Raw genomic sequence first — 27,270 nt, forward strand, 5'->3', positions numbered from 1 at the left:
TTCTTTCTATACACTATTCCAACGACCGGTTTCAGTTGGTACACGACCTTCCTATTTAACACTATTCCAACGACCGGTTTCAGTTGGTACACGACCTTCCTATTTAACACTATTCCAACGACCGGTTTCAGTCGGTACACGACCTTCCTACTTAACACTATTCCAACGACCGGTTTCAGTTGGTACACGACCTTCCTATTTAACACTATTCCAACGACCGGTTTCAGTTGGTACACGATCTTCTTTCTATACACTATTCCAACGACCGGTTTCAGTTGGTACACGACCTTCCTATTTAACACTATTCCAACGACCGGTTTCAGTTGGTACACGATCTTCTTTCTATACACTATTCCAACGACCGGTTTCAGTTGGTACACGACCTTCCTATTTAACACTATTCCAACGACCGGTTTCAGTTGGTACACGACCTTCCTATTTAACACTATTCCAACGACCGGTTTCAGTTGGTACACGACCTTCCTATTTAACACTATTCCAACGACCGGTTTCAGTTGGTACACGATCTTCTTTCTATACACTATTCCAACGACCGGTTTCAGTTGGTACACGACCTTCCTATTTAACACTATCCAAACGACCGGTTTCAGTTGGTACACGATCTCCTATATGTGGCCAGCATTAGGGCTTTGTATTGTATTCTGTGATGTGGCTTGAGACAGTTTCTGCTATAATAAGGTGAAAGACCTCACAGCCATAGTCTTATGTTGATCTGATCATTGACATGATTGCTCCTAAGGAGGTGTTGATCTAGGATCCGCCTAGAAATTTTCCGGATTAAAATTAGATTGGTTTGCTTTTTATGGAGAGACGGGGTATCATAGCTTCTTTTGAATAGAACCCCGTCATTTTTTGGCACTTGAAATGAAGGAAGAACCCTAATTTATAGCCACATTGATCTTCTCCGTCCAGGGCTGACTGGAGTATTTTTTCGGATATGTGAAATATCACTGTGTTTTACCCATATCGCTCCGTCATCAGCGAATTTAGAAGTTTGGGTAGGAGAGTTGACATGGGCAAAAAGATAATTGATCATGATGTTAAACAGGGTTGGGCTTCTAATGCTGCCTTATGTCGTGCCGTTGTCCAGTGATATAAGATCAGATTGATTGTTCCCTATTTTAATTTATAGCGACCTTTCTTGCAGGAGGCTGTCAATGATGTTTACAATGTTCCCTTCTGCTCCATTTCGTGCTAGTTTTGTTAGGAGTCCGTCATGCCATACCATGTCGAAGGCTTTGCTGAAGTCCAGAAATACTGCGGCTAGTTATTGTCTTTTTTAATTTCATTTTCCAGTCTTAGTATATGATCCAGACATGAATGTCCCTTCCTCATGCCGCTTTGATCCGGTTTGGTGTGGTTGCTAGTTTCCCGGTGAAGCACGAGCCTTTTGTAGCCATGACTTACATTGTTTTGCACATGTTTAAAGTGAGAAAGATAGGTCGATAAGAGTTTGGTAGGGCTTCGCCTTTCCCTTGCTTTAGAAGAGCGATAACTGCTGCATGTTTCCATGCTTTGGGGGTTTCTCTTTTGGACCATATCGTTTTGTACAACTAAGTGAGTCAGCTCTTGGTTTGATCAGGTAGATTTTTCAATATCTCGTAACTGGTTGTATCAAGACCAGGTGCAGTGCCTTTTCGATGTTGTATTGCATCGTCCAACTCTGCCACAGTAAATGGTATATTGTAGGCCAGAAGCTTGCTGATGTTTTAATATCTTAGGCATGAGCATTCCCGAATGAATTCTTTGCTGCAATTTTTGTTGCTGCTGACAGATGAGAAGTGCTCAGCATGAATGTTGGCATTTTTATTGACTGTATCGGCGTTGGCTAACTTGGCAATATGTTTAAATTTACGCTTGCCCCTGGTTGCGTGTATTTTGCCCGAGGCTGTTTAAGCATTTGGGCTATTTTTCATTTAGAGATTTGCAGAAGGTGTGCCATGACTCTGGTGCAATGGGTAAACTGGATCAATAAATATGTGTTCAATCCCGCCATTCCCGAAACCTATGTTAACGCTCCATTTAACTGGGGATTATAGCCTTATCCTTGAAAGTAACATGTCTGGTAGGAATGGTTTGATGGGCATACTTAGAAGTTGACGGATGACAAAGTAGACACAATTCATGGATAACAACTTCTTTAAGTTCTGTAAAGGCGACGCTTCGGTATATATATCCTTATGCCGTCGCCTTTACAGTAAGTAAAGACGTTGTTATCCTTTACAGTAATTTTAAGAAGTTGTTATCCTTTACAGTAATTAAAGAAGTTATCCTTTACAGCAATTAAAGAAGTTGTTATCCTTTACAGCAATTAAAGAAGTTGTTATCCTTTACAGCAATTAAAGAAGTTGTTATCCTTTACAGTAATTAAAGAAGTTGTTATCCTTTACAGCAATTAAAGAAGTTGTTATCCTTTACAGTAATTAAAGAAGTTGTTATCCTTTACAGCAATTAAAGAAGTTGTTATCCTTTACAGCAATTAAAGAAGCTGTTATCCTTTACAGCAATTAAAGAAGTTGTTATCCTTTACAGTAATTAAAGAAGTTGTTATCCTTTACAGCAATTAAAGAAGTTGTTACCCTTTACAGCAATTAAAGAAGTTGTTATCCTTTACAGCAATTAAAGAAGTTGTTATCCTTTACAGTAATTAAAGAAGTTGTTATCCTTTACAGCAATTAAAGAAGTTGTTATCCTTTACAGTAATTAAAGAAGTTGTTATCCTTTACAGCAATTAAAGAAGTTGTTATCCTTTACAGCAATTAAAGAAGTTGTTATCCTTTACAGTAATTAAAGAAGTTGTTATCCTTTACAGCAATTAAAGAAGTTGTTATCCTTTACAGCAATTAAAGAAGTTGTTATCCTTTACAGTAATTAAAGAAGTTGTTATCCATAAATTGTGTCCACTACATGTATGTCTGTCAGGGCAGTCTGGTGGCCTTTTCTTTGATCTTGACCGTTGTAACAACAATACTACATAACAATAGGGTCAAGAATAGCGGGGCGACCCCTATGTACACAATTTTATCAAATGTAAAGTGTCATTAAATGTTAAGTATAATATTAAAGTATCCATTTAAAGCTGCTTTGCTTTGTTTGTCAGATCTTATCTGGACTATTCCATTTTAAAGTCTGAGGTAACAAGCATAAGGATTAGTGTGCACTCAACCGTTTAAAGTGTTGTTATAAGCTGTCTAACTAATGGGACGTCTAACTAATGGGGGGACACCTACACAATTGCTTTTTTAAATACCACTCCTTTGATAGACATTTAGATGTTGGAAGAACATGAATACATGACACTTTCTTATGGATACAGATTCGTTTATTCGTTGTAACGACGTTTCAGAGCCACTTCTTTCCCCCTTATTAGGTGAATAAGATAAGTTGCTATCCATAAGAAAGTGTCATGTATTCATCGTCTAGAAAATACAAACAAAACGTGAACAATGGATGTGTTCAGGTAACCAATGAGGTTTCATTTCAAGAACGGCTTGAGTGTAAAAATACACATGATACCACAAGGTTTACTCGAACAAATTGTTTATTTTGAGAGATAAGTTCAAAGAAGGATAAGATATATGGATGAACAACTTCTTTATTACAACTAGGAGCAACATTTCGGTGTAAGTTTTATCACAGTTTTCAAGCAAGTGATCAAAATTGATAATATGACGCCGAAACGCCGCCTATTTGTAATAAATATCTTGTTCATCCATATATCTTATCCTTACTTCGTACTCCATCTTAAGACTTACATCTAGTCTCTGAAATGAACATATTTTCAAGAAAAAAACCAGTTGTTAAGCAATAGATATACAATATAATAAAAAGGAGCCCAGAGACTTTCTTCATTCCTGATAAACTGCAGTAATCTAGACTTGCCAAACATTACAGACTTGCATGGGCTGTATTGGATATATTTGTTTCATGGCCTGTATGACAGACTACTCCAACTTCTAAATGCTTCTCAAAGAAGACAGACAGACAGACAGACAGACAGACAATAATTTATTTCTTCCCCTCGCCCCTTGTATTGACTGTAGCTTGTCCCACCACTTTGTTTTATACTCTGACATCAGTCTTTCTCTTACTGCCGCAGCAAGGGGCCTCGGCTCAATGTGTGAGCTAGTAGATGTTAAGTGCCCAAGGTCTATTCTCTCGAGACACGACGTCACCCTGGAGTTCCAGTTTTTCTTGAACTTACTGGCCCATAATAATATCTTCTTAGTGACTCTCCTGTTTGGCGTGTTGACAAGTCTGGCCCAGTGCCTTGAAACTGTGGTCTACGATCTGACACAAGGTGGGATCCAGCCAACCTCCCCATTTATTGCAACATTTGGTGCGTATTTCCCCAGTCCAAGGAATAATGTCTAGTAGATGACCGAGATTGTATGACATATCTTCCTACGGGCTATGGAAAATTTCTTCCGTTTGAATTTATTATCCCATTGAAACGAGAGACAGACTATAATTTTGACCGAATCAGTCGTTGAGCCCGCATCTGTCGTTCGGAATACCCCGCGTTAACCTTTGAGAGGTTGCATGATTAGAAAACCCATTCCGACTGTCACTTTCCCGATCTGGTAAGCGACGCTTTGATTTGTCGGTTGAAAGGCCCTTCACGCGTGACCTGTAATGGGATGTCTCCCGATCTTTGTTCAGCTGTAGCACTAATATCTGATTTTAATCAGTTGAGTAACTGAGCTTGCGGCACTGTTTCCCGTGTTCATGGTTGAGATACTAGTAAAGTAATAATAATAGCCTCAGCAGTAGGTGTGTTTGTTGTTTAACGCCACACTCAGCAACATCTCAACGGTATGACTACGGCCTGTAAAGAGTTGAGTCTGGACCAGACAATCCAGTGATTAAATTTTGAGTAAGTGAGTGAGTTGGGTGTAACGCCGCTTTTAACAGTATTCCAGTTATATCACGGCGTGTCAGCTTAATGTGGGAGGAAAGCCCGAAGTAAAGTCTCAGACGTTTACCATTTCGATGAAACCCACGAGCACGGGTATGGTGTTGACAAACCTAGAAACATAATCGTGGCGAACCGGGATTCAAACCCGCAATTTTAGGATTCTGGCGTGTCCAAGGGAGGCAACTCTGCAAAGTTAATCGCGGCGCCTTAGACGACTGGGCCACCCGCGCCCTCGATTAAATTACGAGCAACTTTCCACGCCACCAGGGTACGGTGGCACACGTCACCGAGTCACCGAACCTAACCACCGACCCCTTTGGTCTTTTACGTCCAGCTTGGGTCCTATTCTAACCCAGGACCCCCACTGGGGTTTAGCACTACATGTATGTGTAAATGTGAGTGAGTATGGTTTTACGCCACTTTTAGCAATTTTCCAGCAATATCACGACGGGTAACTGCTAAATGTGGCCATGTTTATGTTTTAGCCATAATAGTGATGTAAAATTGCGAATATTAAACAATTAAAGTTTCTGTTTGGATGTATCTGTGAGCTACAACAGATCAGTTCATTACAAACTGCCAGGTTAAATGGTTAAAACTTTCCGTGCCCTAGATGTTTAAGGGTGAATAACAGATCACATCTGTAACACAACTGTGTGGCTGCAGGCTGTGTGTGCAGATGGGCTGGTTATAACCACCAAATGAATTGGACATTTGCTGACCCGGGATTAAGGTCAACACTCCAGTAGGAGCGATAACATCAGAAGAGACTGGTATCTGCCCCAGCAATTAGCGACAACCAGTAATGATAATACTGATAAGAAGTTCCTACATTCGATTTTCATTCGTTACCTGAAGGCAGATTAAGGGTTACAACTGGTCAACTACGGGACCCTCTATTATTCAGACCGACTCCGTGGTCTAGTGGTAGAGCGTCCTGCCGGAGAGCGGAAGGTCCGGGGTTCGATCCCCGACCGCGTCATACCAAAAGACGTTAAAAGATGGTACTTGTTGTTACCCTGTCTGGCGCTCGGTATTAAGGGGCTGAAACAAGGACTGGTCGGCTTGGAGTCATTATACTGTGTCTGAGTGGGGTATTCATGTTAAACTGCGGCATGGTATCTCAGTGAGCTAGCACTATAAATCGGCATCAGTCCGGACTAGTACAAGCAGCCACATACATACATACACATACACGTCGCTATTTAAGTGCAATAATCTTGTACGCAACGTTAAACCCCATTTCACCTCACCTCACCTCTATTACTCAGCCACATCAGCGCAGCCAGAGACAGAGAACCAGAGAACCTGAGACAGCCAGGGCAGTGAAGACCGTCAGATTAGCAGAGCATTCAGGAGGCGTAGCCTGAAAAGACAGGAAACTAACAGCGCGACTAATGCCAAGAAGACCAACACTCCGGGAAAGGTAGGAATGAGTGAGTTTGTTGTTTAACGCCGCACTCCGCAATATTCCAGCTATATGAGGGCGGCCTGTAAATAATCGATTCTGGACCAGACAATCCAGAGATTGACATCATGAGCATCGATCCACGCAATTGGGATCGATGACATGCATCAACCAAGTCAGCGAGCCTGACCACCCGATCCCGTTAGTCGCCTTTTACGGCAAGCATGGGTTGCTGAAGACCTATTCTACCCCGGAATCTTCACGTGTCCGAGTGAGTGTGTGAGTGAGTGAGAGTGAGTTGTGTTTAGCGCCGCTTTGAACAGTATCCTAGTTATATCACGACGTGTCAGCTTCCTGTAGGAGGAAAGCCCGAAATGATGCAGGTCTCAGACGTTTACCACTTGGTGAAACAGACGAACATTGGCATGGTGCTGACAAACCTAGAAACATAATCTGGGTGAACCGGGATTCGAACCCACAATCATAAGTTTCTGGCATGCCCAAGGGATGCGACTCTGCACAGCGAATCGCAGCCTTAGGCGACTGGGCCACCTGTGCCCCCTGTTTGACATGATGTATGTTTTGAGCAAGGTAGGGCAGTGAAATAAACTTCACAATTACAGTAGTCATTGTGTTAAGCACCTAAGTACTGAATGCTGATGGTATTAATCACATTTATGTATAAAAACCAAACATCTAAACGAGACCAAAGTTTATCACTTTGGTTAGCTTGTATAGAAATTAATGATGTTCTCCTTAGATACTATTTTCCCAACATCTGCTTAACAACAAAAGTGAGAGTGAGTTGTGTTTAGCGCCGCTTTGAACAGTATCCTAGTTATATCACGACGTGTCAGCTTCCTGTAGGAGGAAAGCCCGAAATGATGCAGGTCTCGGACGTTTACCACTTGGTGAAACGGACGAACATTGGCATGGTGCTGACGAAGCTAGAAACATAATCGGTGCGGACCGGGACTCGAAACCACGATCATAGGTAACAGCGAGACTAACACCAGGAACGCTAGTCCTGCACCATGACCGTGGAATATATTTATTTTATGAAAAAAACATAATCTAGAAATGCATACAAAAGCAAGTCTAGCCAGCTCAAGCTAGCTCTATTCCACATCTGAAATCAGCATAGGGAATTTTATTTTTATTTTTAGAGTCAAGAACGATATTGTGTAATATAAGATTTCAGAGACTAAATGTTAGTCTACAGGAACGCCAGCACCCTGGGAAAGCTGTGGCCATGCTTGTATAACGCCCAGTCTCTGCCCACGTCGATAATCCTGTACATGTACATGATGAAGTAAAGGCTGCTAGAAGAGATACACACGGTTGTGCGCTGCTGCTGTAACAGGTGTGAGGTAACAGGTGTTATCATGACCATCCTCTGTATCTCCAGGGCTTGCATTCTAGTAAACCTACTCTAAGCCCTGAATTAGACTAACATATAGTCTCTGAAATGAACATATCGTACAGAAAAAACAGTTGCTCAGTTATCTTAATAAAAATATAATAAAAAGGGAGCCCAGTGATTCTCTTCATTTTCAGATACGGATACTGCAGTAATCTAGACTTGCCAAACATTATAGACTTGCATGGGCTGTAGTTGATATATTTGTATCAGGGTCTGTAAGACAGACTAGCCTTGAATCAATTCCAGCGATTCTCGAAATCTCAAATTACCCGCCCTTGATTATCTTAAGCCAATTCAATTGGCTACGTTACTGGGTCTAACCACGGATAAATAGCACTGATTTATTCGGTTCCCATCATTAGTGTCGGATAAAGCCGATTGTTGGATTAACGAGACTTGACTGTACGTCACAATCAGAATGCGAGTTACAAACTAGCCTCAGTATTAGGTTGGCGATATCAACAACAAAGCAGCCAGTCCCGTTAATTACGACAGTGTTTGCGAGAAATTCAACGTCGAAAAACTGACACGCAAAAGAAAGCCTTAAAAAATCATTTCGATGGAAAGGATGTCTTGGTTTCTAGGCAATACGAGTTACCCCCCTTACCCATTTCCTTCTTCCTTTTCTCTACGTTTGATTGGTCGGTAAAATGTTGATGAAATTCAAGGGCAGGTAATTTAAGAACGCAAATGTGAATGGATCCGTGGTTAGTGTAGGTTTACCGAAATGAAATCCCTGGAGATATAGAGGATGGTTCATGATGCCCCCGACACAAACTTCATTAGAATAATAAATAAATCTAATAAATTTTGATACCCTATTTGGTTTATGTGTCCCGTAATGCGATATATTCATCCAGTAGTTTAAATATGTTACCGAACAGTGTACACAATCCAATTCAAATCAGGCCTTCTACTTATATTCAACTTTGACGGAGAGTATCGAAGCGGAGTAAAATATTTGATAGCCCTTGCTCAGGTGCTGCACATGTAGTTGTGTGTGCACAGCTCGAGAACCTGTTCACCTTCATTCGACTTGCTAATTCGGCACTGCCTCTGACAGCATGGTCCGGATTCTTGGTCAATACCACCCTATCACTGAAACCCCTAAGCAGTAGCAGCTGTTACTGACTGGTGATCTCCTTGAAGACGGTCTGGAAGCAGTCGTGGAGAGAGTGAGTGAGTGAGTACGGTTTTACGCCGCTTTTCGCAATATTCCAGCAATATCACACATTGTATCCATTTCAGGAATCGAACCCGGGTCTTCGGCATGACGAGCGAACGCTTTAACCTCTAGGCTACCCGACCGCCCCCGCTCGCTGTGGAACGCTGTTAGAAGTCATTGTTTGTAACGGAAAACAGTGATAGTATAGTATAATTATATACTGTCTTAGAAATACGTGGTGATATGAAGTAAATACGTATGTGTACAACAATTGTACTATTGTGATTGTACAGATTGTGTGTCGGTTGGCGTTGAAACTGACAGACAATTTATTTCAGTAACAGGCTACCGGCCAATAATACATTAATATAGCATGATAAATCAGGCTACCGGCCAATAATACATTAATATAGCATGATACATCAGGCTACCGGCCAATAATACATTAATATAGCATGATAAATCAGGCTACCGGCCAATAATACATTAATATAGCATGATAAATCAGGCTACCGGCCAATAATACATTAATATAGCATGATAAATCAGGCTACCGGCCAATAATACATTAATATAGCATGATACATCACGTATGCTAGAGTAAAGTTCATACAGATATAGTGAGTGAGTATGGTTTTACGCCGCTTTTAGCAATATTCCAGCAATATCACGGCGGGGGACACCAGAAATGGGCTTCACACATTGTACCCATGTCGGGAATCGAACCCGGGTCTTCGGCGTGACGAGCGAACGCTTTAACCACTAGGCTACCCGACCGCCCCCATACATATATATATATTATAACAATTTCATTCATGTCAAAAAGGTTTTAGGTATTTCATAATTTGTATCTTTTTTGCTAAGAATAAACCCATAATATGAAGGACAAGATTATCACCTGTTTGCATTAGCTATGTGAATTTTATTAGAGATGGATATTTTTGGACAAACAAAAATCGGAAAATACTGGGGAGTGTAACTGTGTCTTTCAAGTTCCACATTTAAACGGAAATTATTAATCTAAACTTTGAGATATACTTCTTAATGCCACGTGGAATGTCATTTGTTAAAGAATGTTCTGTGTTCAACATAGATTTGTACAGAACACAGTAACTGCACTTCGAAGATAATTCCATTGAAGAATGCCATGTTTGGTAAAGGGTATCTGATAGTATAATAATCTTATATAGCCGATGTCTTGCTGTAACCAGACTAGCTCAAAACCAAAGCCTTGAAACAATAAACATTGATCGATTGATGTAAACAAATTAGATTGGAAGTCGTACAGTTGCACTTCTAAGAGACAACTCCACCCCTCAGTCTCATCCTCGATTATCCACGGTAACACATCTCTATTCTATAATATGTACCCTGGGGCCATCCTTTGTTTCGGAAGTGACGTCACCATCGTATTCTCTATCTTAGCACTACCTTCTCCGGCTCGCTGGTGTCCTATGACTGGACAGCTATTTTAGAGCGGGATAGTAGTAGACTCGGGCTCACAACGGAGCTTTGTTGACGAATATTTCAAGGGTATTTATCAAAACAGAAAGAAGATATGCCACACTGGATAATCGTGCCGACTCTTGTCCTCTCAGACGTCAAGCATCCATTCGTCACCACTCGCCCCTTTCCGTAACCTGCAAGAGCGGCTTGTCCCGGAATAACACGAGTTGGTCACGAATGGTCTAGCATCCAGAAGCAAAACGGGAGATTATATGACGATTCATTTGGTTTGGTACCGATAACGCACAAATCTAGCTGTTCGTGCAATTCTGGGACATACTGTCTTCTTGCAGGTTACGGACAGATGTGAGTTAAGACGATTGCAAATCTAGAATAAGGGTTTCCTCCAATGATAAAATATCCCTCGAGGGTGATAAATGTTACATGTCAAACAGACTAGGCCAAGCCAAGTTCAACACAAGCCGCGTTTATCCCCTTTCACTATCTTTAGAGGCGCCAAATAGACGATGAATTTATTATTGATGTTACAGAATGAATTATTGATTTCACAAATTTCGAAATTTCAGCACAATCCCTCAGCAGAGCCGTGAACAGTTTCACCCCACGGCACACTGACCCGCTATGCAAGTTCGTGATATCTAAAAATACACCAGTTTTATTGCTTCAAAACACGCAAATTTATTGTGAAAGGGGGAACCGAACAATTCAATTATTTTTGTACACAATCATAAAACGAACAGTTTTATTTCTTCTGTAAAACCTGAGAACAATTATTACCCCCATCACCACCACCACCCCATTTTTCTAGAACATGCTTGTCGTAAGAGGCATCATGTCCCGTGCGTAGATCGATAGTCAGGATATCAATCACCGGACTGTCTGGTCCAGAATCGATTATTTACAGACCGCCGTCATATAGCTTAGATGTTGCCGAGTGCGGCTTTAAACAAAAAACAAACAAACCTAGGCCGAAAGAAGGCTCTGGAGCGTAAACAGTCCCTCTTGATATGTCATTCGAAAATTCATGCTTCATCAATTTGTTGACCAAAGACAGAAACGGGTCAGAAGCCCTTTTGATAAACAAGCCGTATTTCGGCGTCCTGTTCTTTCTAACATGCCCTAATGCGTTAAGGATATCGCATGAACGATGAGCTGTCTTCATCATTATCCTTATAAACAAAATAGATTATTGTCAATTCATGAGCTAACACTGACCCAAGCTCATCTCGAAAAGCTACACTCGATTTACTATTTAATTTTATTTTGGGATATACGAGAATCAACAGTAAATGATGACCGTTGCGTTTACACTACACGTGTTTCTCTTTGAGATCTCTAAGGCTTTAGCATTCCTGTCGATGAGTACGGTTTGCCGATGTTCTGGCCTACGGTTGGGCCAAACTGTTTCGAAGATTCACCTTCCAGATATTCTTCTGTCAGCTTGAAATTTGAAAAGTTGGAACTGTCCACAAAATTGAGTACCGGTTCTTCGAAAATGTTATGTAAACGTTTGGCCCAGTCAGTCAGCCACTGCTTCCGGTCATCGTCACTGACATGCGCAGGAGAATAGTGTATCTGAGGGGCGAGGACATCAAATCCCACAAACTTTAGCACACCGTTCTGTGGCAAAAGAAATAATAATGTAAAGTATGTTAACTTGTCATGTATAAGATTATTAGGAGCACGGGTGGCCGGTCGTAGTCGCCGTTACTTGATGTACAGAGTTGCACCCTTAGTGGAGCCACGATCCGTTGAACAAGGGTCTGAATCCTAAGTTAGCCCGGGTTATAATATATCTGCTACCAGCGCCATGCCCCTGTTCGTGGTGGTACTACTACTACTACTGCTACTACTGCTACTACTACAGGGGGCACGGGTGGCCCAGTCGCCTAAGGCGCTGCAATTCTCTGTGTTGAGTCCTTTGGAAGCCTATAATTGTGAGTTCGAATCCCGGTTCGGTCCGATTGTTTTCAGGTTTGTCAGCCCCATACCCGTGCTCTAAGACCTGCATCACTTCGGGCTTTACTACTACTACCACTACTACTACTACACATCTGACCCGTGAAGGTCCGGGCAAGACTTGTCGTAAGAGGGATCGGGTGGTCAGGCTTGATGACTTGGTTGATGCATGTATTCGTATGTTGTCAATCACTGGATTTCCAGACTCGATTATTTACAGACCGCCGTCATATAGCTGGAATATTGCGGCGTGAATCAACATGAAACAAACTACTCACCTGTAGGGGCCACAGTAGGACGTTCATGTCGCCGTTCAAACCATCTGGATTGTAGGCGGCACCGGGGCCTCCAGTAGTAAAGGACAACATGCCCCTTTTATCCTGCAATGATTAACAGTAGTTAATAGACGAACGGTTTTTGCATTCCTGTGCGCTCTCATGAATAACTCTTTGGGTATGTATTTTACTTGTTTCACTCTTTTATGAATATATACAATTTACTATTTCACGAAACGCGTTCGGGTACCAGAACGTACATTTTTTCAATTAGTTTCTAAAACAAGGCGGTAACTCACATGATTCTGTGTCATACACTGAACCGCAAAAGAAACGTCACTTCATGAAAATACTTCGTGAAAGTTTCACAATGAAATATTAATGCATTTTGTTAAGGTATCTCGTTTCTCGTGTTTTACATTAGTCTCTATCCAAATTTATTGTTAACGGCCCAAACTGCCACAAATGTGGATATAATGGGTCGCCAAAACGTAGCTTAACAAACGACCTTGGTTCAACAAATGCTTTCCATGAAAATCCAAATCCTTTTCTGATAAACGGTATGTGCCAAGACTTACGAAGAATCAGAGAAATCAGGCTTTATGGAGACAGCATGCTGTTGGTGACCTGGTATCGTTGCTGTTATCTGTAGGTGGTTTTCTCACGTGGACATCAAAAGCAGGGAGGGGGCACGGGTGGCCCAGTCGTATAAGGCGCCGCGATTCGCTGTGCTGAGTTGCGTCCCTTGGGCACGCCAGAAACCTGTGGGTTCGAATCCCGGTTCGCCCCGATTATGTTTCTAGGTTTGTCAGCACCGTACACTCATACACGTGTTCGTGGGTTTCACCGAAGTGGTAAACGTCTGAGACCTGCATCACTTCAGGCTTTCCTCCCACATTAAGCTGACACGCCGTGATATAACTGGAATAATGTTAAAAGCGGCGTTAAATCCAACTCACTCACTCACTCAAAAGCATTGGCAACCATTCGTGCAGTCTGGCCAGCATGCAGTCGTCCTAAAGCCTGGTTTCTCTGATTCTTCGTAAGTCTTGGCCTGACGCTAGTATCGATACAAGTCTTGTCATGGCGTTAGTATCGATACAAGTCTTGGCATGGCGCTAGTATCGATACAAGTCTTGGCCTGGCGCTAGTATCGATACAAGTCTTGACATGACGCTAGTATCGATACAAGTCTTGTCATGGCGTTAGTATCGATACAAGTCTTGGCATGGCGCTAGTATCGATACAAGTCTTGGCATGGGGCTAGTATCGATACATGAAACTGTCATGAAGCATTTCATGAAGTAACGGTTTTTCTTGCGGTTCAGTATTTGTCATTCGCAGTTCAGAATGTTCATGAAATATACTTCCCATTCATTCCAACATGTTGTTCCCCTGCCTGGTGCTCGGCATGAAGGGGTTAAAACAAGGACTGGTCGGCTGGGAGACAATCTACTGAGCATGTTAATGGCGGTTAATCCATGTTAAACTGAGGCATGGTATCCCAGAGAGCTAGCACCATGAAACCGGCATATGTCCGGAACAGTACAAGCACACACACACACACACACACACACACACACACACACACGTGTATGCACGTCGCTATATAAGTTTTGTTTGTTTGTTGTTTAACGCCACACTCAGCAATATTCCAGCTATATGACAGTGGTCTGTAAATAATCGAGTCTGGACCAGACAAGTGATTGATATGATGAACATCGATCCCCGCAATTGGGATCGATGACATGCATCAACCAAGTCAGCGAGCCTGACCACCCGATCCCGTTAGTCGCCTCTCACGACAAGCATAGTCGCCTTTTACGGCAAGTATGGGTGGCTGAAGACCTATTCCACCACGGATCTTCACGGGTCCGCTATATAAGTACAATGATCTTGAACCCTACCTCACCTCATTATTTGTTAGAGCCAGCCCTTCATTATATGAAATATAACACATTTGTTCGTTTGCCAGAGCCTCACCTTCATGAGCCCAGTGCTATACATATTCCCCATTCCGTAGGCGAAGCCCATGGTGTAGACTCGGTCGAACCAGCCTTTCAAGATGGCGGGGACAGAAAACCAGTACAAGGGAAATTGAAAGATGACAAGATCAGTTCGTTTGCCAGAGCCTCACCTTCATGAGCCCAGTGCTATACATATTCCCCATTCCGTAGGCGAAGCCCATGGTGTAGACTCGGTCGAACCAGCCTTTCAAGATGGCGGGGACAGAAAACCAGTACAAGGGAAATTGAAAGATGACAAGATCAGCTCGCTTCAGTTTCTCAATTTCTACTTTTATATCTTCTGAAAGGGTGCCATTTTCCCATGCTGATTTCGTTTCCATTTGATATTTGAAGAAACCTTCATTCTGAACACTCCCTGCAATGTGAATAGGAAATAAACATCGTTTGGTGTTTTTGTCGTGTGTCTATTTGTGATGAATACTGTTACCGCCACGTGGTCATTGTTAACGTGGTTATAGGGATTCTTCACGCAATCGGAGCCCGCTTTCATTTGTTTGTTTGTTGTTTAACGTCGTACTCAGCAATATTCCAGCTATATGACGGCGGTCTGTAAATAATCGAGTCTGGACCAGACAATCCAGTGATTGATATCATGAGCATCGATCCACGCAATTGGGATACAATGACATGCTTCAACCAATTCAGCGAGACTGACCACCCGATCCAGTTAGTCGCCTTTTAAGACAAGCATAATTGCCTTTCACGGCAAGCATAGGTTGTTGTAGACCTATTCTTCACGAATGGAGCTCGCTTTTAGATTGTCTGATCTTATCCTAAGACATAAAATTAGTTCTCATTTGTCATGGGATTAGTATCTTACTTTTCATCAATCACATTAAACACAGGACGTTATTATCAGAACTTCATAAACTAATGGACAAGTTCAATAGATTCTCAATGTTTCATCAGTCCCTAAGGCCTGCCAGAGGCATTTGATCGTGGGTTGATACCCGTGGTCGTGGATTTTACCAAAGTGCTAAACGTCTAAGACCTGCATCCATTCGGGCTTATGCAACTGAAACTTTATTCTAAGCGGCGTTAAATCCCACTAACTACTCACTGACATTAATGGATAATGATTGTGTTTTCACAAAAAACGGCTTAACGTGGCCCCAAGGCAATGCAAATGTCTGCGCCATTCACGGGAACTACTGTTAGTACAAGTCAACCCTATAAAATATAGACTGCGCCATGTTAGTGCAAGTCACCCCCTAATAATATAGACTGCGCCATGTTAGTGCAAGTCAACCCTATATAATATAGACTACGCCATGTTAGTGCAAAGCACCCCCTATATAATATAGACTGGCATGTTAGTGCAGGTCACCCCTATATAATATAGACTACGCCATGTTAGTGCAAAGCACCCCCTATATGATATAGACTGGCATGTTAGTGCAAGTCACCCCTATAAAATATAGACTGCGCCATGTTAGTGCAAGTCACCCCCTAATAATATAGACTGCGCCATGTTAGTGCAAGTCAACCCTATATAATATAGACTGCGCCATGTTCAGGTGGAGTTTGGACAGGTCGTATTCGAACGCTGGCGAAAGTGGGCCATGATCCAGTTGACAGCCAGACAGTCGGCATTACGTGCTGTAGAACATACACGATCATTACACGCGTGAAGATCATGAATGCACCAATGTCGGTCACCCAACGGATAGCCAAGCTACAGGGGCATGTACCCCTCTTGATTTCGGGCTAGAATAGAGAAACAAGTCGCTTTGCTATGACTGTCGCACGAGACGACAAATTAGATCAGGTGATCAGGCTTGGTAACTCGTGTTATCACAACATAAAGTATTAGGTAGCATCCATTGGGTGAGGTGAGGTGAAATGGGGTTTAACGTAGCGTCCAAGATTATTGCACTTATATAGCGCCGTGCATGCACGTGTGTGTGTGTGTGTGTGTGTGTGTGGCTGCTTGTACTAGTCCGGACTGATGCCGATTTATAGTGCTAGCTCACTGAGATACCATGCCGCAGTTTAACATGAATACCCCACTCAGACACAGTATACTGACTCCGAGCCGACCTTGTTTTAGCCCCTTAATGCCGAGCGCCAGACAGGGTAACAACAAGTACCATCTTTTAATGTCTTTTGGTATGACGCGGTCGGGGATCGAACCCCGGACCTTCCGCTCCCTGGGCGGACGCTCTACCCCTAAACCACGGAGGCGGTCGCATCCATTGGAGGATGTCATATTGTACGGCGTTAAACAACAAACATACAAACACGTTCTTGGGTAGGTCATATGGGCTGTGTTTCGTACGAGCGGGTTGTTTGGCTCCTTTGATCACGGTCTTATCGAAGTGAGACTCTGAATTGTCTGTTTGATGTAGCGGTGGACGGTGAGGTGGCCACGTGGTTCACGCGCTCGCTCATCACGCCAAGTTGCCGTCTTCGATTGCGATGTAGGCAAAATATTTTGTAAAAAAAACCCAAATAATTTCGTCGAGGAAATTTCCCCTTATTAAAATTATGTACTGATGTCGACTATATGTGGACTGCATTGTACTCATTAGCAACCTGAAATGAAGACCCACAATCCGATCTGTCCTTAACCTTCATTGACCTTGAACTATGAGTTCTACCTGAAGCTTGATGTGTGACGCTGTATTCAATACTATTCAAGCAAAAGCAGAGGCGATTGTACGATTCAGTCATGTGTTTGTGAATCACTATCAAATAGTGATGATACCAGGTGTTTGCGAAAAGGTGAGCGTATCCTGCTCCACCGGTGGCATCAGTCACAAATACATGCAAATACCTAATAGTATTCACCTGAAAACACATGGGATCAAATGGTAACAAAATAGGGAATTGCATCGGACATCATTCTTGTTACCGATGCGTCAAAACTGGAAATGTCGTCCACATGTTTGCCATAAAACTTTTTTAAAGCGGAACTGAGGCCTTGAATGCTGTAACCTTAATCAAACAACTTCTGAGCAAGAATCGTATGCCGCTCTTTGAAATCTTGATATAAAGAGCATGCCCGATTGTACCTCAAAAGTTGTGAAATGTAGACACCAAAGACTGGAGCTGCAGGAATATTGTCCGACATATAGGGAAAGTTGACTTTTGGAAAGTTGAAGTGATCTCTGTTGTCATATAGTCTTGTGTTTTTCACTCTGATTCTTTATGCATAGACCTAAATATGAATCAGATGAGGCGGTCTCACTGGTCTCCTTTATTAGTAGTTCAGGTGGGTAAATGAGAGTGAGTGAGTGAGTTTGGTTTCACGCCGCTTTTAACAGTATTCCAGTTATATCACGGCGTGTCAGCTTAATGTGGGAGGAAAGCCCGAAGTGATGCAGGTCTCAGACGTTTACCACTTCGGTGAAACCCACGAGCACGGGTATGGTGCTGACAAACCTAGAAACATAATTGGGGCGAACCGGGATTCGAACCCACAATCATAGGTTTCTGGCGTGCCCAAGGGACGCAACTCTGCACAGCGAATCGCGGCGCCTTAGACGACTGGGCCACCCGTGTCCCCGGGGTAAATCAGAGGAAGGGAATGGGCTATTTAATGGTTATTGAACGATATAAAATCGTCGATATACCTGAAGCTTAATTTCAACTTCTTGGCCACATGACCTTGTTTTGACTTTGCCAATCCGAGCAGAAATCACGGTTCATATGCATAAAGAAGCAGATCCGCAAGAAGGGGAGCACAATTGGTGCCCATGGGGATGCCTACTTCTTGCCTCAATGTCTTTCCCCCAAATTGTACAAAGATGTTATCAATGGGGAAGTCCAGCATTTCACAAATTGTTTTCTCAGTAAACTTCAGATGGCATTTGCTTTCATTTTGACAAATTGATCTGATCCTCCGAAGCTAGATATGTAACAATATCTATGGTCACCAGGTTGTGTAACAAAAGGAATATTTTCCTGGGATAGTGGTGTACGAGGTTCTTTTCTGCCATTGTAAAAAGTCAAGCTAATCTTTTGAGTTTTTGAGAATCAAAGCATCCAAGAGGCCATATTGTTTGTTGTTTGATGTTCAACGACGCACTCATCAATATTCTAGCTATATAACGACGACCTGTACGTAAACGAATCTGGATCAGACACTTGTGATTGACATCGTGATCATCGATCCACGTGATTTAACTATGACACGCAGTAAACCATGTCACCGAACCTGACCAGCCGATCCAGTTCGTCGCCCCTTAAAAACCTTGGTTGCTGTGGACCCGGAATCCCGACGAGGAATCGCTGTTTCAAGCACACAGACGACAACAAATAGGAAATGTGAATATTCTAAAGCATTGTTCCCCCGTATCAGTAATGTTCTTAAGTATATGAATCAACATATATAAAAATACGCTTGCTTGGGACCATATTCTTATCCGAGATTCCCACAGGTTTGAAACACATAATCACCACACGTTACTCACCAACCACATCTGTCCTCTGACATCTTGGCTCAAAGTGCATGGAGTAGAGGTCTGACACTTCCACGCTGTGACCGTCTGCCCCCAAAGTCTCCACTGCCTTCCGCAAGAGGGCGCCATTAAAGGACTTGGGTTCCTGGTGGGCATACACGATCAGCACGTTCTTCTGTTGCTTGTTCAAGACACAGCCCGACTCGAACGACTGAATCAGGTTCTTGGCCATCATGCGACGATATTAGTGTTCTAGGATGAAGAGAAAATATTCGGTTATGAATTTGACTGCATTGATTTCAACGCCGCTTTGAACAGTATTTCATTTACACCACGGCGTGTCTGCTTGAGGAAAAGGCAAAAAGATGGAGGTAGAAGATGTTTATCACTTTGATGACATCCACGTGCATATGTGTATGGTGCTGAGCACACAAGAATCATAACAAGAATGTGTGTGGAATTCGAACCCACAGTTATCGGATTACTGACGACAAAGCCACCCGTGACTGGTATTCATTCACTTCATTCGACTTAACTTTGTATTTGTGTACCATTTGTACATTCGTATGTCAATATATAGTATCAAGTTCCTTGTATGTCATGCCAGTGCCTGTTAATATGATTTGCAAATCTAATTTCCATATATATATTGAAATATATATATATATATATATATATATATATATATATATATATATATATTCAATATATTCTTGAAACCATATGAAACATCTGTGGGCGATCAAATTATACCGTTTGTGTCCACCGTCAATCCTAATAACTGTGATATCATGCCAACCATACGGGACAACCTCCCAATACTACAGCAAAGTGATAAAATAAAACAAGGATTGAATTTTTTTTTTTTAAAAGTACCAGGTTACTACTACTAACACCACACCACAACCACCACCACCACTACTACTACTACTACTACTATTACTACTACTACTACTACCACCACACCACCGCCACTACTACTATTACTACCACTACTACCACTACTAACACCACGCCACCGCCACTACTACTACTACCACATCCACCACCACCACTACTACTACTAACACCACACCACCACAACTACTACTACTAACACCAATACCACAACTATCACCACTACTGCTATTACTAACACCACACCACCACCACTACTAATACTACTACTACCACCAATACCACAACCACCACTACTACTACTACTACTACTACTACTACTTCTACTACTACTACTACTACTACAACTTCTACTACTACCACCAATACCACAACCTCCACGCCACCACCACAACTACTACTAACAACACCACACCACCACCACTACTACTACTACCACCAATACCACCACTACTGCTATTACTAACACCACACCACCACCACTACTAATACTACTACTACCACCAATACCACAACCACCACTACTACCACTACCACCAATACCACAACCACTACTACTACTACTACTACTACTACTACTAACACCACCACCACCACACCACATCCCACATTCGCCGAGATAATGATCCTCGTCTTGTCAGCAGCACACCCGTGCCTAGTGTTTCACCAGGTCTTCATCCCACATTAAATCAACAAGTCTACGTTTGAATTGAAATATACGATTGTAACAATACCGACGCGAAGTTCAATATTAGTTCTACCATGAATTTGGTAAATTCTCGATTCTGATTGGTCAACCAGAGGAACCACCTCTGATTGAAACAGCTGGTTTGGCGGTATTCGGTATATTTAAATCTACACTAGCCCAGTTCTATATATTGAAAACGCAGCATGTTTATCTCCTTATTCACTTTCCCCACCATTCGTGATCAACTCGTGTTATTCCGGGACAAACGGAAAGGGGCGAGTGGTGACGAATGTTTCTCCACTACAGTTACATGCACTGCTACTACCACTACAACTAGAACCTGACTTGAACTTACAAATAGTCAAACTTCCCCTTTAAGTCCAGGCGTATTCTAGCTGCTCCAGCATTTAGTGTCGGAATAGTATAATGGACCGCATTTTTAGCAGAGATTTCTTATGATTAATGAAATGCTTCATGTCGCTTTTATTTATTTATTATTTTATATATAATAAGTTGTACACCTACTGCACTACTTCTACCGCTACAGGGGCGGTCGGGTAGCCTGGTGGTTAAAGCGTTTGCTCGTCACACCGAAGAGTTGGGTTCGATTCCCGACATGGGTACAATGTGTGAAGCCCATTTGTGGTGTCCCCCGCCGTGATATTGCTGGAATATTGCTAAAAACGGCGTAAAACCATACTCACTCACTCACTCTACCGCTACAACTATAACCACCCCTTATTACATAATAAACACTGCACCCACTGCACTGCCACCACCACCACGACTGTTACCACCATGTAATTAAGAAGTACCAGTAAACGATGAGTGGGGGTTGTTTATCATATCGACGTTATGTAAGCCTCTATAAGGATGTTGGTCAAATGTACAAGCCTTAAAAATAGTTACCTTAATTTAATAATGATGACTCCCTGAATAGAATCCGACCTCGGCAATGTCGGACAAGTCCATTTTATGAATAGGTGGGTTAAGTTTGGTATTTCCCGCATATTCTCACAATCCTTACGTCGATAAAGCTGCACCCTTTCTCCCAATACCGCTTGTCATATCTCTTCCAATTTTGGATGCGATCGTTCGGCTGTGGCGTTTGTCTGCGTACCCCAGCTACATTTATGCGGAACAACTCATTAGACACTTGCCCCTCAAAGATAATGTCGTCCAATATATGACCTCATCAAATTGCGAGCGCATGTTCAAACAATGTTTTATCGTAAAATATACCACGCTTCGTCCTTGCATTTTGTGATTTATCGCGTAGCTATGTTATATTATATACAAAGCAGCACTCCTACTGCACCACGTCTACCACTGCAACTACTACCACCACGTTTGATATGATAAGCACTGCACCTACTGCCCTACTTCTCCCACTACCAACTATTTCTACTACTACGACTACCAGTACCAGTACAACGTTTACAACCAGCTATTACACAACATTCGGTACACCTACCGCTACTACTTCTACCACCAATATACTACCATTACCGATTTACTACTACCTACAACAAAGAGACAGCACACCTACCTCGGACTGTTTCTGGACTTTGACACACGAGGTCTCTCGTCAGCAATATGCTGAGTCACTGGTTGCGCAATATCTGCAATATAAATACGTTTATTATATAATGGGCAGGTTTCTCGGCAGGATAAAGCCAACGGATAAAAACGATATCCGTTGGGGTCATATGCGGATAGAGATGCAAATATCAAAGGTCAAGTAGGACTGCTTTCACTGTTTATAAACAAACATGGCGTCGTCCTCGTCATTCGGCGATCGAGTCAAAATTAACCATCGGGAATCTGGATAAACAACAGGGATAATTGCTATCATTATCAAAAGAACAGTCTAATATACTGAAAATCAGTGTCTAACTGTGACGTAGCTAAGGCATTTTGTAAGTTTTGGCTACTTTGGAGGTATAAATTTCGAAACAATTTTGCGAGGGCGCGAGGCCTAGCCAAGCGGGATCAGTAGCAATATCTGTGCGTGTAGACCTCTGCGACTTGAAACCTTCTCCACAAATTAAAATAGTTGGATTTGGCCGAAATATGTTTGAATTGTTACCTAATTTGGTTTTGTCGCTGTGTGTACATCTGACTACACTTATTAACGTTATGACAGGACAGACCGACTGTCAACAACGTCTGACCGTGCCCGTGACGTCTCATAGACTAGGGTTAGAGTAGCTTCCCTTTGACAAAGGGCAGTTACTCTAGCGGACAGACCGATGGATTGCCGCGAAAGGCAATTAAAAACAACTGTTGTTTTGCATATATGTTGCTTCGCCACTGTATAAGAAACAGATTTCAGTTGGAACTATATTGGCTAATGTCACTGTCCGACTGACACATCACTTACCCTGTGACGTAATAAATATTAATGCGCGCATTCCAGGAAAACTCGCAATGTTTCGGTAATGTTTGTGAGAGAGGGATAGCGATTTTAAAGCACAGAATTAAAGCATGACATTATATGATAAAGAGGTTATCACGCTTGTGTGTTTGGGGATGGTAAATATCCTGTATTAGGAATAAACACTATGTATTTAGCTCGCAAAAGCTCGCTAAATACAATGTATATTCCTAATGCAGGATATTTACCATCCCCAAACACACTCGCGTGATAACCTCTATATCACAGCCGTCCTCACTTAGTGAGTGAGTGAGTGAGTATGGTTAAGATGGTACTTGTTGTTACCCTGTCTGGGGCTGGGCATTAAGGGGCTAAAACAAGGACTGCCGGCTCGGAGTCAGTATACTGTGTCTGAGTGGGTATTCATGTTGAACTGCGGCATGGTATCTCAGTGGGGAGGCACTGTAAAATCGGCATCAGTCCGCACACGCATGCAGGCATGTCGCTATATAAATGCGATAATCTTGGACGCAACGTTACACCCCATTTCACCTCACCTTACCTCATCTGTTTCACCCGGCTCTTGATTCGGATACTGGGAAATACAAACGGGCCCAATCTTCCCGAGGCAAGAAAAAGTCCAGTTTCCACCCTGGCCGAACTAGGCTGGTATTATGGAGTTACATTTTGGCTGGACTAACGAGTCTATGCATAGTCGATTCAAAATCGCGCAACGAAATCGAAATCCGGTTCGTAAACTGTCATACAGATTTCGGTCGATTACAGGATTTGCAAAGCATGTGCACCGCAAACTCGTTGTCAACAGATATTTTCCAAATCTTTTCATGTTTTTAATCAAGGTGCTCATGTGATTTCGCTATGTATGACCCGTTTTATCACAATATAGACCTTGATTGTCGATCAGATCGTCTTGACTGGGAGCCACTGTTTTGTTTGAAGCAAATGCAAGTGATACGAGAGGTGGAATATTCTATTGGAGAGGCTCAGAAGGGACATAACTCGTAATTGCCACTGGTGGTGCTACGATAGAGCCCAGGACTCAAACCAACGAACCATTCGACACCACTTTACTCCTGTGCATTTCGCAGAGAAAGGGGCCAAATCGGGTAATCTGATACCCCAGCCACATCTCTCATACAGCATAACTCTGCCCTGCTTACAGCCAGTGCATGTCACAGCCCATTAGCGTAGGACTAGTGTATTCTGACCAGGGCCCACTTGCACAAAACGATCTTAGCACTAAGACTATTGTAAGCCTATGTTAAAGTATGGGAGTTACGATCATCTTAGCGCTAAGATCGCTTTGTGCAAGTGGGCCCTGGTGTCCACACCAGCTTGCCACAGCTGCTACACATATATTAACATCATAGGTAAATCATAATTTAAAAGGTAGAAACAAAACACCACAAGATTATGTAAATATTCATAATTTATTATTGCAACCACATATAATTCAATCATATAATCGCAACACATTGTCATCCAAATACTGCATTTGTTTCTTAATAAATGTTTTCTGCATGAAATATTGCCTTATCTAGAAAAAAACATAGCTTCCATTCTTCACCTTACGCAGCACGGGTCCTTGATAATTCTTGTACACAAATTTTTCATCTGGATTGAAGCTGGCATCGAACCAAGATGAGAATTAGGTCCTTGTTCATTGTAAGTTCATCAGTGTATCAAAATTGTAAATTATTGGTGGAGGTTATTGTATCAGGCATAGAGCATGACTCTTAAAAAGTTCTGTCATAATCAATACGATTTACTGGAAGTTGTTGCTGGGCATTGCAAGTAAACATTATATTGTATAAATATGGTTTGGCGTATGTATAGAGGTGAATCAAGATTTTGACTGTGTTAAATCTGTTTTTATATTGGTTTTAAGAAAGGTCCATGGCAATTGACAGTCAGGTGTTTATTGCCCTAATCTTACATTTTTCTAAGCTTGAAACATAGAAAATGTAAACTAGCTTTTAAGTATGAAGATTATTTATCTTTTCTTTAATTACATATCTATAGCATTGCACAGAAAAGAATTAGATGTTCTAATAACAAGTTGATGATGGAAACCACCCGATAACTTGCCCCATTCGTGACCAACTCGTGTTATTCCGGGACAAGCAGAATAGCGACTCGTGCCCAGCTCATGGACATTTTTGCGACCGGGTTCCGTCTTAGCGCAAAGGGGCATACCTAAAACATTGTCAACTCGTTGTGTAATGGTTCACTTACATTTCCCCATATATTATATATATTTCAAATGCAGTTTAATCCACATCGGGACGTGCGAAACTATACAGTATGATTGAACACATTTAACTGTGTCTTTGGTATATTTTTAGGTGCAAGACTTATGTAAAATCAAAAATTATTTCTGAAGGATTCTTTGACGAAGAACTTGAAATCATGCGCGCATTCTGATTGGTTTGTCGTATTTTCGCACATAGCATTCATCGATAGGGGGACGAGTCTTCTTGATGGTTACGGAAAGGGGCGAGTGTTGACGAATGCACTTGCCCCTTTCCGTAACTGCTATTCGGCTTGTCCCGGAATAACACGAGCTGGTCACGAATGCCAACGACCGCGACCCAATGCAAGCACCTCACAGCGGTAGCCCGTTCGTGTGGCTCTCTGTTCTACTAGCGTGACTGGACTAAAAAAAGGTATCACGCGCTGGGATGGAATTTAGGCTCAACTCAGCTAAGGAAGGCAACTGTGCATGCCGGATCTCAAAACTCCTGGGTCATCCACAGAATTCTATTCTGTCTCACAGTCCCTGAAAGATATTATTGTCTCGCAGGGACTCCTTTTCAATTTAAAAGTAGTTGCTTGTTTATATCCAAATTATATATTTTCATAGAATAAGCGTTAGTTTAACGGAATGTGAATGAACACAAAATTGTTTTTTGTAATTGCTCAGGAAACGAAATCACCACGGCACCAATTTAATAACAAAAAAATTAATTTGTTATAGCCAAGAGGTGATACAGTACTACCTTAGTCTCTGTCAGAGTGATGTAGAAGGCTTGGATCCGCGGAGAACGGAAGTAGTGTTTAAAGGAAGAAACAAGCACAAAATCGTCCACATCGAAACTCTTCTACTTCATTTCAGTCATCAAAGCGTACCAATAGGTTTCGTCCAATTAATCAAATATTCAACGTCGCATGTACACTCTTCAAAAAAAGAAACGCACAGGTAGTATGTAGTTCATTGAACCTGATTACACAAAAAATCCGGTATATAAATTGGATATATGTTATTGGAAAATGTTGTTGGCCTGATATTCGACAAACGGTGCGTCAAAACACAGCCATTGTCGATTTGCAATGTCTTAAACGGCATTGTTTTCACACTTGTTCAAAAATATCATGAAGGAAAACAGTAAAGCAAAATGCACGTGCAAGTAATGGAATTCGTAAGTCGAGGTAGTGGCTATAAAAAGGCAAGCATAAGCCAATAATTTGTCATTCAATTGTCAACATTTTTCAAGTTCGAAAATGCCGAGACTCAGTGCTGCCGATCAGAACACCGCCATATGACGTATCCAAAAGAGGGTAATTGCAGTTGTCTGTTGCACGCCACTTCAACGTCTACCACAGCACCATTTGCCGCCTGTGTGACCGATACACACAGTTCAATTTCACTGCAGACCGTCCGAGAACGGGCCGACCAAGAGTTACAACCCCTGCACAGGATCGCAACATTCGACTGTTCCACTTACGTCATCGCAATTCCACAGCTACGGAGACTGCAGAACGCATCCCTTGTTTGAGGAGGATATCGGACCAGACTGTCAAGCTCCATCGTCGCGAGGCTGGAATCCGACCCACCAATATCCTACACCACGAGATTTGACTTGGTTGTGATTCAGGGAAATTTGACAGCAAATCGCTACATGAATCAAATTCTTCAACCTCACCTTCTTCAAATCGTTGACCGCCAGAGGGAGCTGTTTCAATGGGACAATGCTCCACCGCACACAGCTCGTGTAACGGTAGACTACTTTCATAATGCCAACATCAACGCCTTGCCCTGGCCGTCGAAATCTCCAGATCTCAACCCAATCGAACACCTCTTGGATGAACTCGATCGACATGTACGTCAACGTCAGAACACGCCGCGTACACTCCCACAACTGGCAAACGCGTTACAAGCAGAATGGCGCAGAATTCCGCAGGTCAGAATTCGTACACTTATCCAGTCAGTGCCGAGGAGAT

At 42.3% G+C, this 27,270-nt stretch overlaps 1 protein-coding gene across 4 annotated transcripts in view; it reads right to left on the bottom strand.

The window, feature by feature from the left end:
- Positions 1–9,240: 9,240 nt before the first annotated feature.
- Positions 9,241–27,270, bottom strand: part of LOC124132646 (ribosyldihydronicotinamide dehydrogenase [quinone]-like) — a 20,598-nt gene continuing 2,568 nt past the window's right edge. For 2 of the 4 annotated variants that reach the window (XM_046496652.2, XM_046496651.2), the window contains exons 2-7: positions 22,201–22,273; positions 19,079–19,318; positions 14,874–15,018; positions 14,620–14,719; positions 12,640–12,741; positions 9,241–12,022 (exon numbers count right to left, since the gene is read on the bottom strand). In XM_046496652.2, coding sequence (XP_046352608.1) covers positions 11,738–12,022; positions 12,640–12,741; positions 14,620–14,719; positions 14,874–15,018; positions 19,079–19,301 — 855 coding nt within the window. In that variant the 5' untranslated portion in view covers positions 19,302–19,318; positions 22,201–22,273 and the 3' untranslated portion in view covers positions 9,241–11,737. Of the gene's footprint in view, positions 12,023–12,639; positions 12,742–14,619; positions 14,720–14,773; positions 15,019–19,078; positions 19,319–21,560; positions 21,851–22,200; positions 22,274–27,270 lie in introns of those variants that run through there. The other 2 variants (XM_046496653.2, XM_046496650.2) reach the window with 2 other exon arrangements.

Source organism: Haliotis rufescens, unplaced genomic scaffold, assembly GCF_023055435.1.
Source record: "Haliotis rufescens isolate VD_foot unplaced genomic scaffold, xgHalRufe1.0.p SCAF_7, whole genome shotgun sequence".
In the NCBI taxonomy this organism is placed as follows: Eukaryota; Metazoa; Mollusca; class Gastropoda; order Lepetellida; family Haliotidae; genus Haliotis; species Haliotis rufescens.